Source organism: Gekko japonicus, unplaced genomic scaffold, assembly GCF_001447785.1.
Source record: "Gekko japonicus isolate JY-2015 unplaced genomic scaffold, Gekko_japonicus_V1.1 scaffold181, whole genome shotgun sequence".
Taxonomy (NCBI): domain Eukaryota; kingdom Metazoa; phylum Chordata; class Lepidosauria; order Squamata; family Gekkonidae; genus Gekko; species Gekko japonicus.
The window spans coordinates 462,755-473,496 of record NW_015171507.1 but is presented as its reverse complement, the minus strand read 5'-3'; the positions used below and the strand labels follow the sequence as shown (position 1 = coordinate 473,496).

Genomic DNA, 10,742 nt, shown 5'->3' with positions numbered 1-10,742 from the left:
ACCTGGCAACCCTACTTGTAAGTTCCTGTTTCTTTTTTTTGGGGGGGGGGGTTTCCCGTTCCACACATATTCTGCTCCCTCTAGTGGTCAATTTGATATTACTTTGCTTTAAGTCTGGCGTCCCTCCCTGCAGATTTTGACTTTTCCGCATTCTCATTTTTGTCATTTGTGTGTTCCTGTTACTTTGGGGTTGTTTTTTTTCCTGTTCTGCATGTGTTTCTGTTGGAAGTTAATCAGACAGCAGGATTATGTCCAGCTTCTCTCCCTGGCAGACTTAAACTGCGGGTTTTTATGCCAAACATAAACCTGTGTCACATTGAATGGACCACCAGAGGGAGCAAAATACATGTGGAACAGGAAACACCCTTTGTTTCCTGACTAGCACTGCCTGACAAAATAGGTGAGAACGCGGAAAAGCCCTTTGTTTCCTGACTAGCACTGCCTGAGTGCCCTGACCTGGATGGCCAAGGCTAGCCTGACCTCATCAGATCTCAGAAGTTAAGCAGAGTTGGCCCTGGAAGGGAAACCATCCAGGAAGCCCAGGGTTGCTAGGCAGAGGCAGGCAATAGCAAACCATCTCTGAGCATCTCTTTTCTTGAAAACCCCACCAGGGTAGGCCTGTAGCCACGAGGGGGCTCTTGGGGCGAGGTCCCCTCCTGAAGTTGCCCTGCTCCCTCCCAGCCACCTCCCCTCCCGGTCCCTCCCTGCCCCTGGGAACCTGGGGCGGCGTAGGGTTCCTTGCACAGCTGGCACACGAACTTGCCCTGCAGCAGCGGGCAGGCGGCACGGGGTCCCTCGCAGCCCCCTTCAGCCGCCGCCTTGATCTGTAGCCCCAGGACTGGCGACGTGGTCACCTCAAGGAAGCTAACAGCAGACTGTCTTGGGCTGGATTTTTCCTACCTGGGAAGGCAGAGAACAAAGCAATATGACTCGTGCTAGCAGTATTACCTGGGGGGCCTTTCTCTGTAGTTCCTCATCTGCTGAGGATATGAGAATAAGCCAGTTTGTTGCCAGCTGGTCCAATATTTCAACCACCTCCTGATCAGCAGCAAGGTCATTCACATCGCCATCAAGGAGTATGGTCGGCATGTCTAACTTTATCTCCCCTGTTGGAAGAAGGTATGGTTTACTTTTTTATTTGGCCATATGTTTTACTGACAGAGACACTGGAAAAAATGGCCTTGGGCGTGAAATCCACCAACTTGCCTTCAATCTGCTGTATGGTTCTCTGAATATGGTCCAGGAATTTCTGCATATTCATAAGGAACTCATTCCTTAGGATCTGGAAGCTTTCCAGTTCTACTGGCCGCTCTTTCTTCTTCGGGACAGGGAGAGCGTCTTCACCCTCTCCCTTTTCAGTTTCTGGGTAAGAAACAGACTCCGCCTTGTACTGATTATAAGACATGGCAGGCAAATAAACCTGAAAGACAAACAGCCTTTTTTCCTTCCATTTCAACAGTGACTCCTAAAAGCACTCAAAACTTTAAATACAGTCTTACAGTTGAGCATGTTCTCAAAGCGGACCCTCGCTCAAGTGTTTTTAAAAAGTGGCCATCTTTGACATGACATCCAGTTGCGGTGGTGGCGGAAAGTCACAGCTGACTCATGGCGACCCTGTAGGTGCTTTCAAGGCAAGAGACTTCAGAGGGGGCTTGCCATTGTCTGCCCCCGCATAATGACCCTGGTATTCCTTGGAGGCCTCCCATCTAAATACAAGCCAAGGGCCAACCCTGCTTAGCTTCCAAAATCTCATGAGACTGGGCCAGCCTAAGCTATCCAGGTCGGGGCTATATCCAGTGGCAGCTGATGCTAAATTTGGAAGTGAGGACGATTTTTTGCTCTTTCTGCCTCAAGTGGTAGGCATTTCAGAGCAGGCTCATTTGGCTCTGGATAAAGAGGGCAAGGACCATTTACTGCCCGATCCTATGCCTGTTAATTCAGCGGCAAGTCCCGCTGCGTTCAGCGCACCCATACAGCAGCAGCCTTAAGCTGTGTTTTTGGTGAGAAAGAACAACAGTGATGCGATGGAGGCAGCAAACGCCATCAGTGGGCATCTCAAGGCAGAGGCACTGGAATTCTGCAAGCTTAGTCCATGGTAGGACTCCCTTTCCAGCAAACAACAAAAGACGTGCAAAAACAAAAACAAAACCCTACTCTTCCCACACACACTACAGCACTGAAGAACAATGGCCAGGAAATCCTTCTGCCTATTCATTATGCTAGTTGAATCTTCTTCATTTCAGGGAAAGGGGCTCTTACACCGATATGAATGGCTTCCCTGAATGCCTTGGGTTGCCACCAGTGTTCCCTCTAAGCTGAGTTAGTGTGAGCTAGCTCACAGTTTTTGAGCCTCCAGCCCACGCATTTTTGTCTTAGCTCAGGAAGGAGGACTCCAGAGCAAACTAATTTATGCAGTAGCCAAATTGTTTGCTCATAACTTTAACGCGGTAGCTCACAAAGTAGGATTTTTGCTCACAAGTCTCCACAGCTTAGAGGGAACATTGGTTGCCACATCCAAAGAAGGATGTCGTCTTGTTTCCTTTATGTATCGGAGGGGCTTCCAGAAGGAGCTGCTTTTCTCACCTTTGTATGAACAGCTGTACCTGCCCAAATGCCCCCTTCCAGTGACTGAAGAGAGGAGAGGAGCTCTCTCCTCCTTTGCAGCTGGTGACATTCTAAGGCAAGGATCCCCTCTCTTTTTCAGCCTGCAGGCACCTTTGGAATTCTGCATGGCATGGTGGGCCCAGCCACAAAATGGCTGCCACAGGATGTGGGGCCAGCTACAAAATGGCTGCCATGGATTATCTTCAGTCACATGCTGATGATCCTTCTCCTGTGGTGGCACTGGCAGCTGTTGCCAAAGCCATGTTTTTAAAAGTCTGCACAGCCAATCAAAGCTGCAATTGTCAACTGGAAGCTTGGCTGGCCACGCCCATAGAGCCCAGGTGTACCAAAGTGGGGACCGTCTGCTCTATCGATGACTTGTGAGCCAGGGAAAGGACTGAACCCAACACCACTGGCAAGCCGCTTCAGTCCCATGCTATAAATAGTGAATGGAGGCCCGGCAGTAGTTTTCCCACTTGTGCTTCTCTTGAACTTCCCGCTAATTCCAGAGTCCCAGCTCAGAGTCATTCCCATGGCTGCGGCCATTTACCATCGGAATAACTAAACATCTGTGGTCTCTGTGCCTCTGAATTCGCAGGCCCCAGGTCGACAAAGACACCCCTTTCGAGATCTGATTGGGGGGAAAAACAACAACATAACTCTCACCAGTGAGAAGATAGGAAACAACATAACTCTCACCAGTGAGAAGATCTGCTTGAGCATCACCAGGGTATGACTATTCAGGAGGCCGTATTCCAGGACTTCCGGTAGGACGTCGTTAGCTTCAGTCAAGTCGTTCGGTTCGGTAACAGTTTCTAAGCAGTAGAAAATGGTTAATGGTGTTCTAGCCCAGGGCTCCTGACCAGGAGCTAGGCGACATGTGGCCCAACGCCAGCTGCTTGCTGGTGACGGAGGCGACGCCATGTAATGTTCTGCAGCGATATGCCTCGTCTGATGACCAACAACTAGAGATGTAAAATTCCCGGAAATTTTGAAGCTCGGAAAAAAACCCGGGTTTTTTTCCGGGGGAAACGGACATTTTCGGAAAAATTGAAAAAAAATGCTACATTAGCATTTCTTTTGTCTTTTCTAGATTGAAAGTCACTCTGTTACTTTAGGGACATAAAATATTATTTTATATGGGTGTGGGCATTTTTATCGGATAAAGGCTGGGGGAATGGGAAAAGGGAGTAAGAGATGTATTTATTTCCTTTAACTCTAGAACAAAGTCTGGGTCCAGGGGCACCTTTAAGACAAACCAAGTTTAATTCAAGGTATAAGCTTTAGTGTGCAAGCACCCTTCATCAGATATCTGGTACAGGTAACTGAAGAAGTGCGCTTGCACATGAGCTTATACCTAGAACAAAACTTTGCTGGTCTTAAAGGTGCCACTGGACTCAAACTTTGGTTTAGTGGTTTTAGTGGTTTGGCTAAGTGTGCAGACTCTAATCTGGGAGAACCAGGATTGATTCCCCACTCCTCCACTAGCAGCTGCTGGATAACCTTGGGCAAGCCATGGTTATGACAAGAGCTCTTCTCTCAGGAGCAGTCCTCGAAAGAGCTCTCTCAGCCCCACCTACCTCGCAGGGTGTCTGTTGTGGGGAGGGGAGGGTAAATGAGTTTGTAAGCCGCTCTGAGACTCCTTTGGGTAGTGAAGGGCGGGATATGAATCCAATCTCTTCTTCTTCTTTGTTCTGCTGCTTCAGACCAACATGGCGACCCACCTGCTGAATTCAGACCCATGGCGACCCACCTGAATTTAATCATAGCCTACCTTTCTTGCTGAGACTCAAGGTGGCTTACATGCTGTTGGGTGCATTTTTATTAATGTAGTTCATTCATTTATACCCCACCTTCCTCCCTTGTGAGGACCCAAAGCGGTTTATGTCAGTCTCCTCTCCTCCACTTTATTCTCACAACAACCCTGTGAGGTGGGTGAGGTGGAGAGCTTCCATGGCACAAGCAGGAATTTGAACCTGGGTCTCCCAGATCCTAGTCTGACCCTCTTAGCAACTGCACCGTACTGGTGTGTTCAGGAGAAGGGGCAGCCATCAGCTAGGACTGGGAGTCTGAGAGCAGAAATAGGGCTGAAGGGTGGGAAGAGAATACACTGCATGCATGACGCAGGGAATTTCCATCTCCACAAACATGTCCCCTTCTTTCTTCCTTCCAAAAGCCCTTGGAGCTCACAGTTCGAATCTTGAATTGCCCTATCAGACAATCAAGGCATGGGGTTGGTTTCAAGGGCTGGTCAATGCCTCTGTAGGAATCTCTGAGCCCCAGCTCATAGCTCTGTTCAATGTAAATATCCCATCATAAATCACTGTGCAAAATACCTGCGGTATCCCTGAGAAAGAATACAGCCTCGCTCTCCACAAATTCTTCTGGGACGTCATCCAAAGCCACGTGATAATACAGGTTATAAACTTCCTGCTTTATTATTTGCTGAAACAGACGGGAACAAAATTTCAGAAAGAGAAAGGAAGTGTGGCTAGTCGCCGCTGGCTTTCCACTCTGATACCTGCGAGGGAGTGTGCATCCACCTGGGATGGCCTCAGAAAGAAGATGTGCCCTCCAGGTGATCCAGTTTCGGCAATCATCTTATACCCACAAAAGATGCCTATGCCCAGCGCAGTGCTCTCCTGGTACCTTGCTGGTCTGCATAGCTGGTGAGCACAAGAGTGAGATCAGTGGGGCCTGCCCTGCCCGACTGACCCAAACTGTAGTGTCAGTATGGCCGGGGTGCATCAGATCTTCCCTGTTGGTGGGCTTCCCACGGGGCATTTGGTCGGCCAAGAAACTGGACATCTGTCTAGTGGGACGCAGTAGGGATCTTCACACAGCCTTACTTACCTCCCTTTTCTGAGTGATTCCTCTTGGTCTGGCATTCAAGCAGTGACTTGGGAGCAGGACGGGCAGGGGGGGAATCACCACGCACAGGAACCCACAAAATCAGGGTAGGTGGGGGTATTTTGAGGTACTTTTTCATATATGCATGTGTGTGTGAGTTTGTGTGCACTTGGAAGTCATGGTAACCTCTGGTGACTAACCCCTATTGGGGGCCGGGAGGATATTCAGAGAGGTGGCTGAATAAAGAAGAAGAGATTGGACATATACCCCGCCCCTCACTTGGAGTCTCAGAGCGGCTTGCAGACTCCTTTCCATTCCCCTCCCCACAACAGACCCCCTGTGACGTAGGTGGGGCTGAGAGAGCTCTTTCCAGAACTGTCCTTGAGAGAACAGCTCCGACCGAACTGTGGCTTGCCCAAGGTCATCCAGCAGCTGCGAGTGGAGAAGTGGGGAATCAAACCCGGTTCTCCCAGATTAAAGTCCACGCACTTAACCCCTGCACCAAACTGGCTCACAAAGCCTGACCCCCTCCCCCACCTCTGGTATTCCAAGGAGGTCTCCCATCCAAGTCCTAGCCAAAGTCAACCCTGCTTCGCTTCCGAGATCTGACAAGATCGGGCTTGCCTGGGCTATCCAGGTCAGGGCACCCACAAAATGGATGGGAGCTGTTGCTTCTGGCAGGTTAGCACCCAAAAGTTGCTTGAGAGGAGCCGTAGCCGAGTGGCAGGGAGAGGGGAAGCTTGGAAATGACGAGTTGAAGACTCGTTCAACCGTAACCTCACTGCCCAAATCGGTGGCTTTAGGTGAGTGCCACATCCGAAATACGGGACATTCCGCCCTGCCTTGCAGGGTCGTTGCACACAATGCTGAGATATCACACACCGAGTGCTCTGCATGCTCCCAAATGTTAATGTCAATATAATGTTAATATTTCAACAGTCCAACCCAACCTACAACCAAGTGTTCTGTACAGATAAATTTGAGACAAGGACTCCCATGCTACATAGATTCAGAGTTGGAAGGGACCTCCAGGGTCATCTAGTCCAACCCCCTGCACAATGCAGGAAATTCACAAACACCTCCCCCTCCACACCCCCAGTGATCCCTGCTCCACACCCAGAAGATGACAAAAAACCTCCAGGATCTCCTGCCAAACTGGCCTGGAGAAAAATTGCTTCCTGACCCCAAAGTGGTGATCAGCATTTCCCTGGGCGTGTAAGACCTCTTCACTGAATGACCTCTTCACTGTAAAGGTGCTCCTACCAGTGCCAGACTTCACAGTTCTTGGGCACGTAGCAATTAACCAGAACTCTGACAGAGCATCTTATACTGCTTCTGCACAGTGGCTTACACCATTCTCCTCTCCTCCATTTTATTCTCACAATAACCATGTGAGGTGGGCCACGCTGAGAAAGAGTGATGTGACCGGCCCAAGGTCTCCCAGCAAGCATCTACAGCACGAGTGGGGACCTGAACCTGGATCGCCCACATACTAGTCCGACACTCTTAACCGCGACACCAATGGGTCTTCCTCTTTTCCTGCTGTCTTCAGCTTTTCCTAGGGTTGCGGTCTTCTCCAGTCAGTCTTATCGTCTCATGATGTGACCACAGTGCACAAGCCTCAGTTTAGTTTCGCTTCTAGGGAGAATTCGGGCTTGATTGGATCTCCAACCTCCTGATTTGTCTTTACTACATCCAGGGGATGTCCTTCAGCTAACGGTGACGCTGTCCCTCCGTGCCAGGCATGCTCCCCTCTCAAAAGCACTGAGGCTGCGATCACACACACTGAATAATCTGCTTTCAGTCCACTTTCAATGCACTTTCCTACTGGATTTTACTGTGTGAACCGGCAAAATTCAGTTTGAAAGTGCACTGAAAGTGGATTATTTAGTGTGTGTGACCACAGCCTGAGAGTGGCAAGGGAACACACTTCCTAGTGGAACAGATTTGCTGAATCTAACCCACTGCCCGTGTGGTGTTGAGCATAGACTGACTTACTTTGTACGTCCGAACTGGAGAGATCCCCATGGCCAGCTCACGCTCTATGTCAGCCAAGCCTGGTGCAACAACACAGGCCACCGAAGACTGGCGCTTTCCCACGGATTCAGGCAGAGACATTTTGCTTTTCCGATCTCTCTCTGACAAAAGAAAACTCAGAGTAAGGAATCGGTCGCGGCCAGGGGTCCGACATACCACCTACTTGACCAGGGCTGTATTTTAAAATACCCCATCCTAGATGGCCCAGGCCAGCCTGATCTCATCAGATCTCTGAAGCTACGCAGGGTCGGTCGGCCCTGGTTAGTGTTTGGATGGGAGATTGCCAAGGAAAACCAGGGTTGCTACGCAGAGGCAGGCAGTGGGAAAACCACCCCTGAACGCCTCTTGCCTTGAAAACCCTACGGCACCTTCCACCACTACAGATTTTAAAGCTTGCCCCACCACCTCTGGTCCTTGGTGTGAGCACAAGCAAATGGAATGCTGAGAGCAGGAGTGTACCAATGAAAGAGAGACATCTCCCCAGATCTCCAACACATGGGAACAAGTGTGTAAAGATGCATGTACAAACTCATACGTTTGACTTCAAAAGACACCACTGCAACGTGTTCGTCTCATGCAACTAGAGGAATACGCAGCACGGCCCTTACAAGCACAGACACTGTGTGAACTCATATGGCATTCCCACACGGCGTATTTCCTTTGGGAAACCCCCAATGTGACACCATCATTTCCTGCAGCAATTGTAATATGCCATCCCATTGCAGAGTTGTCTTTGGGGACCTGCTTGGTTCGTTTAGTGCCAGTCACTGTCACGGTCTATGCCACCTGCTTGGATCGTGGGGCTCCTCCTCTGCCATCTGGAGGAGCAGCAATTAACCGAGGGATCCACACTGTTCCCCCAAGTGGCTTGCGAGGGTCTAGCTGGCTTCTAATCCTCAAAGCGACAATAACTCTCCATCTGTAGGGGCCTTCTAATAATTCCCATATATGGATCTCAAGCTACTGGAAAAGTTTTCCCTCGTTGCATTGCATTCCATGCATTTACTTATTTATACCCTGCTTTTCTCCCCAGCTGGGACTCAAAGCAGCCTACAACACTGTTCCCCTCTCCCCCATTCTCTCACAACAACAACCCTGTGAGGTAGGCCAGGCTGAGCATTTGTGACAGGCCCAAGGTCACTCAACGAGCTCCCATGGCAGAGGTGGGGGTTCAGACGTGAGCCTCCCAAGACCCTCATCCCAACTCTCTACTTGCTACACCGCGCCGGCTCTCATTCGGCTCCCGTACTTACTTCCATCTACCATGGAGAGGGAGGAGGTTGCCCCTAGCCGCTCCTCTTCCTCCTCGCTATCGTCAAATGGTACTTCTGTTTTGAGAAGAAGCAGAGAGTGACATCAGACCCGAGTTATCTTGCAACCCAGTGAAAAAGTCTGCATTTCCCATCAACACGAGATGGATGTAATCAGTGGTGCATCATCCCAGAGTCAATTAAAAAAACTTGAGACCCAGTAAAATTAGGGTGTGGTCACACAGCAAGCTTACTGCGATTTGTTCCCACTGCAGATTTGATTGGGGATATTTTTAGCAGGTTCAGATGATCACACATCCCTTGCCCAACTGCTTGCATTGCGCGACAAGGCTCCAGGCACCGTCCAGACAGCCGTGCCACGCCCAAGTGGCGACATGGTGCGATTTTTTTTTAAAAAAATCTTTGTGCATGTGCACATGTACACATCTGTGCATGCGCAAATCACAGCTCCCACTTGGATGCAGTGGTTTTTTCCTGAACAGCGAACAAAATGAACTACTGACATGTAACTGAGCGCTGGTCTATGTGCACTTGAGCGTTCACACATTTAATATATTCATCACAAGGCTGTGATGACCGGGGCAGATACCCTGCACAGCCTCAGAGGCACTTTGTTTATCATTGTCCCACAATTCCAGGCAGGTGTTGAGGGGGGAGGGAAGAAAATGCAAGGCTGTGATTGAGGGCCACAAGGGAGGGCCAGGCACTCTAACATGCTCAGATGGACTCTTGTTTCTCTATATAACCCAAGAGAGGGATGGAGGAGCCAAGGCTTCAGTGATGCAGGGGCGCTCTGCTCATGCTCGTAGACACTCTTCTCATTGCTCCCTGAAACTCAAGGCAGGTGTCAGAGACAATGTTATGAGGCACTGCTACGGCGACTGGGAGATGCTCTGCACATGCTCAAGCACTTTCTCACAGCTCCACCATGCACAGTAAGCACTGCAGTGTTCCCTCTAAACTGAGTTAGTGTGAACTAGCTCACAGGTTTTTAGCATCCAGCTCAGAGATTTTTGCCTTAGCTCAGGGAGGAGGGCTCCAGAGCAAACTCATCTATGCAGCAGCCAAATCGCTCACTTGCAACTTTAATTCCCAGCAGCTCACAAAGTGCAATTTTTGCTCACAGGACTCCACGACTTAGAGGGAGCACTGGTAGGTAGGTAGTGGGGCTGAAGAAAAGGGCTAAATGCGCGGCACAGCGACTGCAATGTTCCCTCTAAGTTGTGGAGTCTTGTGAGCAAAAATTCTGCTTTGTGAGCTACTGGCATTAAAGTTGTGAGCGGGTGATTTGGCTGCTGCATAAATTAGTTTGCTCTGGAGCCATCCTTCCTGAGCTGAGACAAAAATGCGTGAGCTGAAGGCTAAAAAACTGTGAGCTTAGAGGGAACACTGCAGCGAGTGACTACGACACTCTGCACATGCCCCGCGGCCCTCGGTCGGAACCGCCCCACTCGCGAAGAAAAGACTCCCCAGGCCGGGGAGGAGGCGCCCGCACCGATTTCGACCTCGACCTCGTCCAGCCGCTGCTCCTGGCGGAGGAAGAGGGCGGCGGCGGCCCCTTCGTCGCCGGCGGCGGCGGGCCGGTTGAGGAAGTGCAGGATGGTGTCGGCCTCCTCGCCGTCGTTGCGGCTCAGCAGCTCCTCGAAGGGCGCCGCCTCCGCGACGTTCAGCGCGCTCCGCAGCCGCTCGCCCAGCCACTGCACCCGCACGTCGTCCATCGCCCCGCCGCCGACAACGCCGGCGCCCGGCTTCCCCCTCAGGCGACCGGCGGCGGCAGCAGGCCGGGCCCAACCGACGCTCGCCCGTCGCCATGGCGACCACAGGCCGTGGCCGGGCCGGGCCGCGAGCGCCTCTCGCGGCGGAGGAAGGAGTGCGGCAGGCGGGCCGCCGCGGCCTCCCTCCGCTCTCTCGCTTATTGTCCCCACCACGGACTTTGTTGGTCTTGAAGATGCGGCTGGCTGGACTCAAACTTCGTTCTTC

General features: G+C 51.0%; 1 protein-coding gene across 1 annotated transcript in view; it reads right to left on the bottom strand.

The window, feature by feature from the left end:
• The window catches only part of DNAH10 (dynein, axonemal, heavy chain 10), a 126,273-nt gene extending 115,793 nt beyond the window's left edge, over positions 1 to 10,480 (bottom strand). Inside the window, exons 1-7 of the mRNA XM_015419293.1 lie at positions 10,258 to 10,480; positions 8,745 to 8,819; positions 7,453 to 7,592; positions 4,941 to 5,049; positions 3,304 to 3,419; positions 1,207 to 1,420; positions 949 to 1,106 (exon numbers count right to left, since the gene is read on the bottom strand). Coding sequence (XP_015274779.1) covers positions 949 to 1,106; positions 1,207 to 1,420; positions 3,304 to 3,419; positions 4,941 to 5,049; positions 7,453 to 7,592; positions 8,745 to 8,819; positions 10,258 to 10,480 — 1,035 coding nt within the window. The remainder of the gene's footprint in view (positions 1 to 948; positions 1,107 to 1,206; positions 1,421 to 3,303; positions 3,420 to 4,940; positions 5,050 to 7,452; positions 7,593 to 8,744; positions 8,820 to 10,257) is intronic.
• Positions 10,481 to 10,742: the final 262 nt, after the last annotated feature.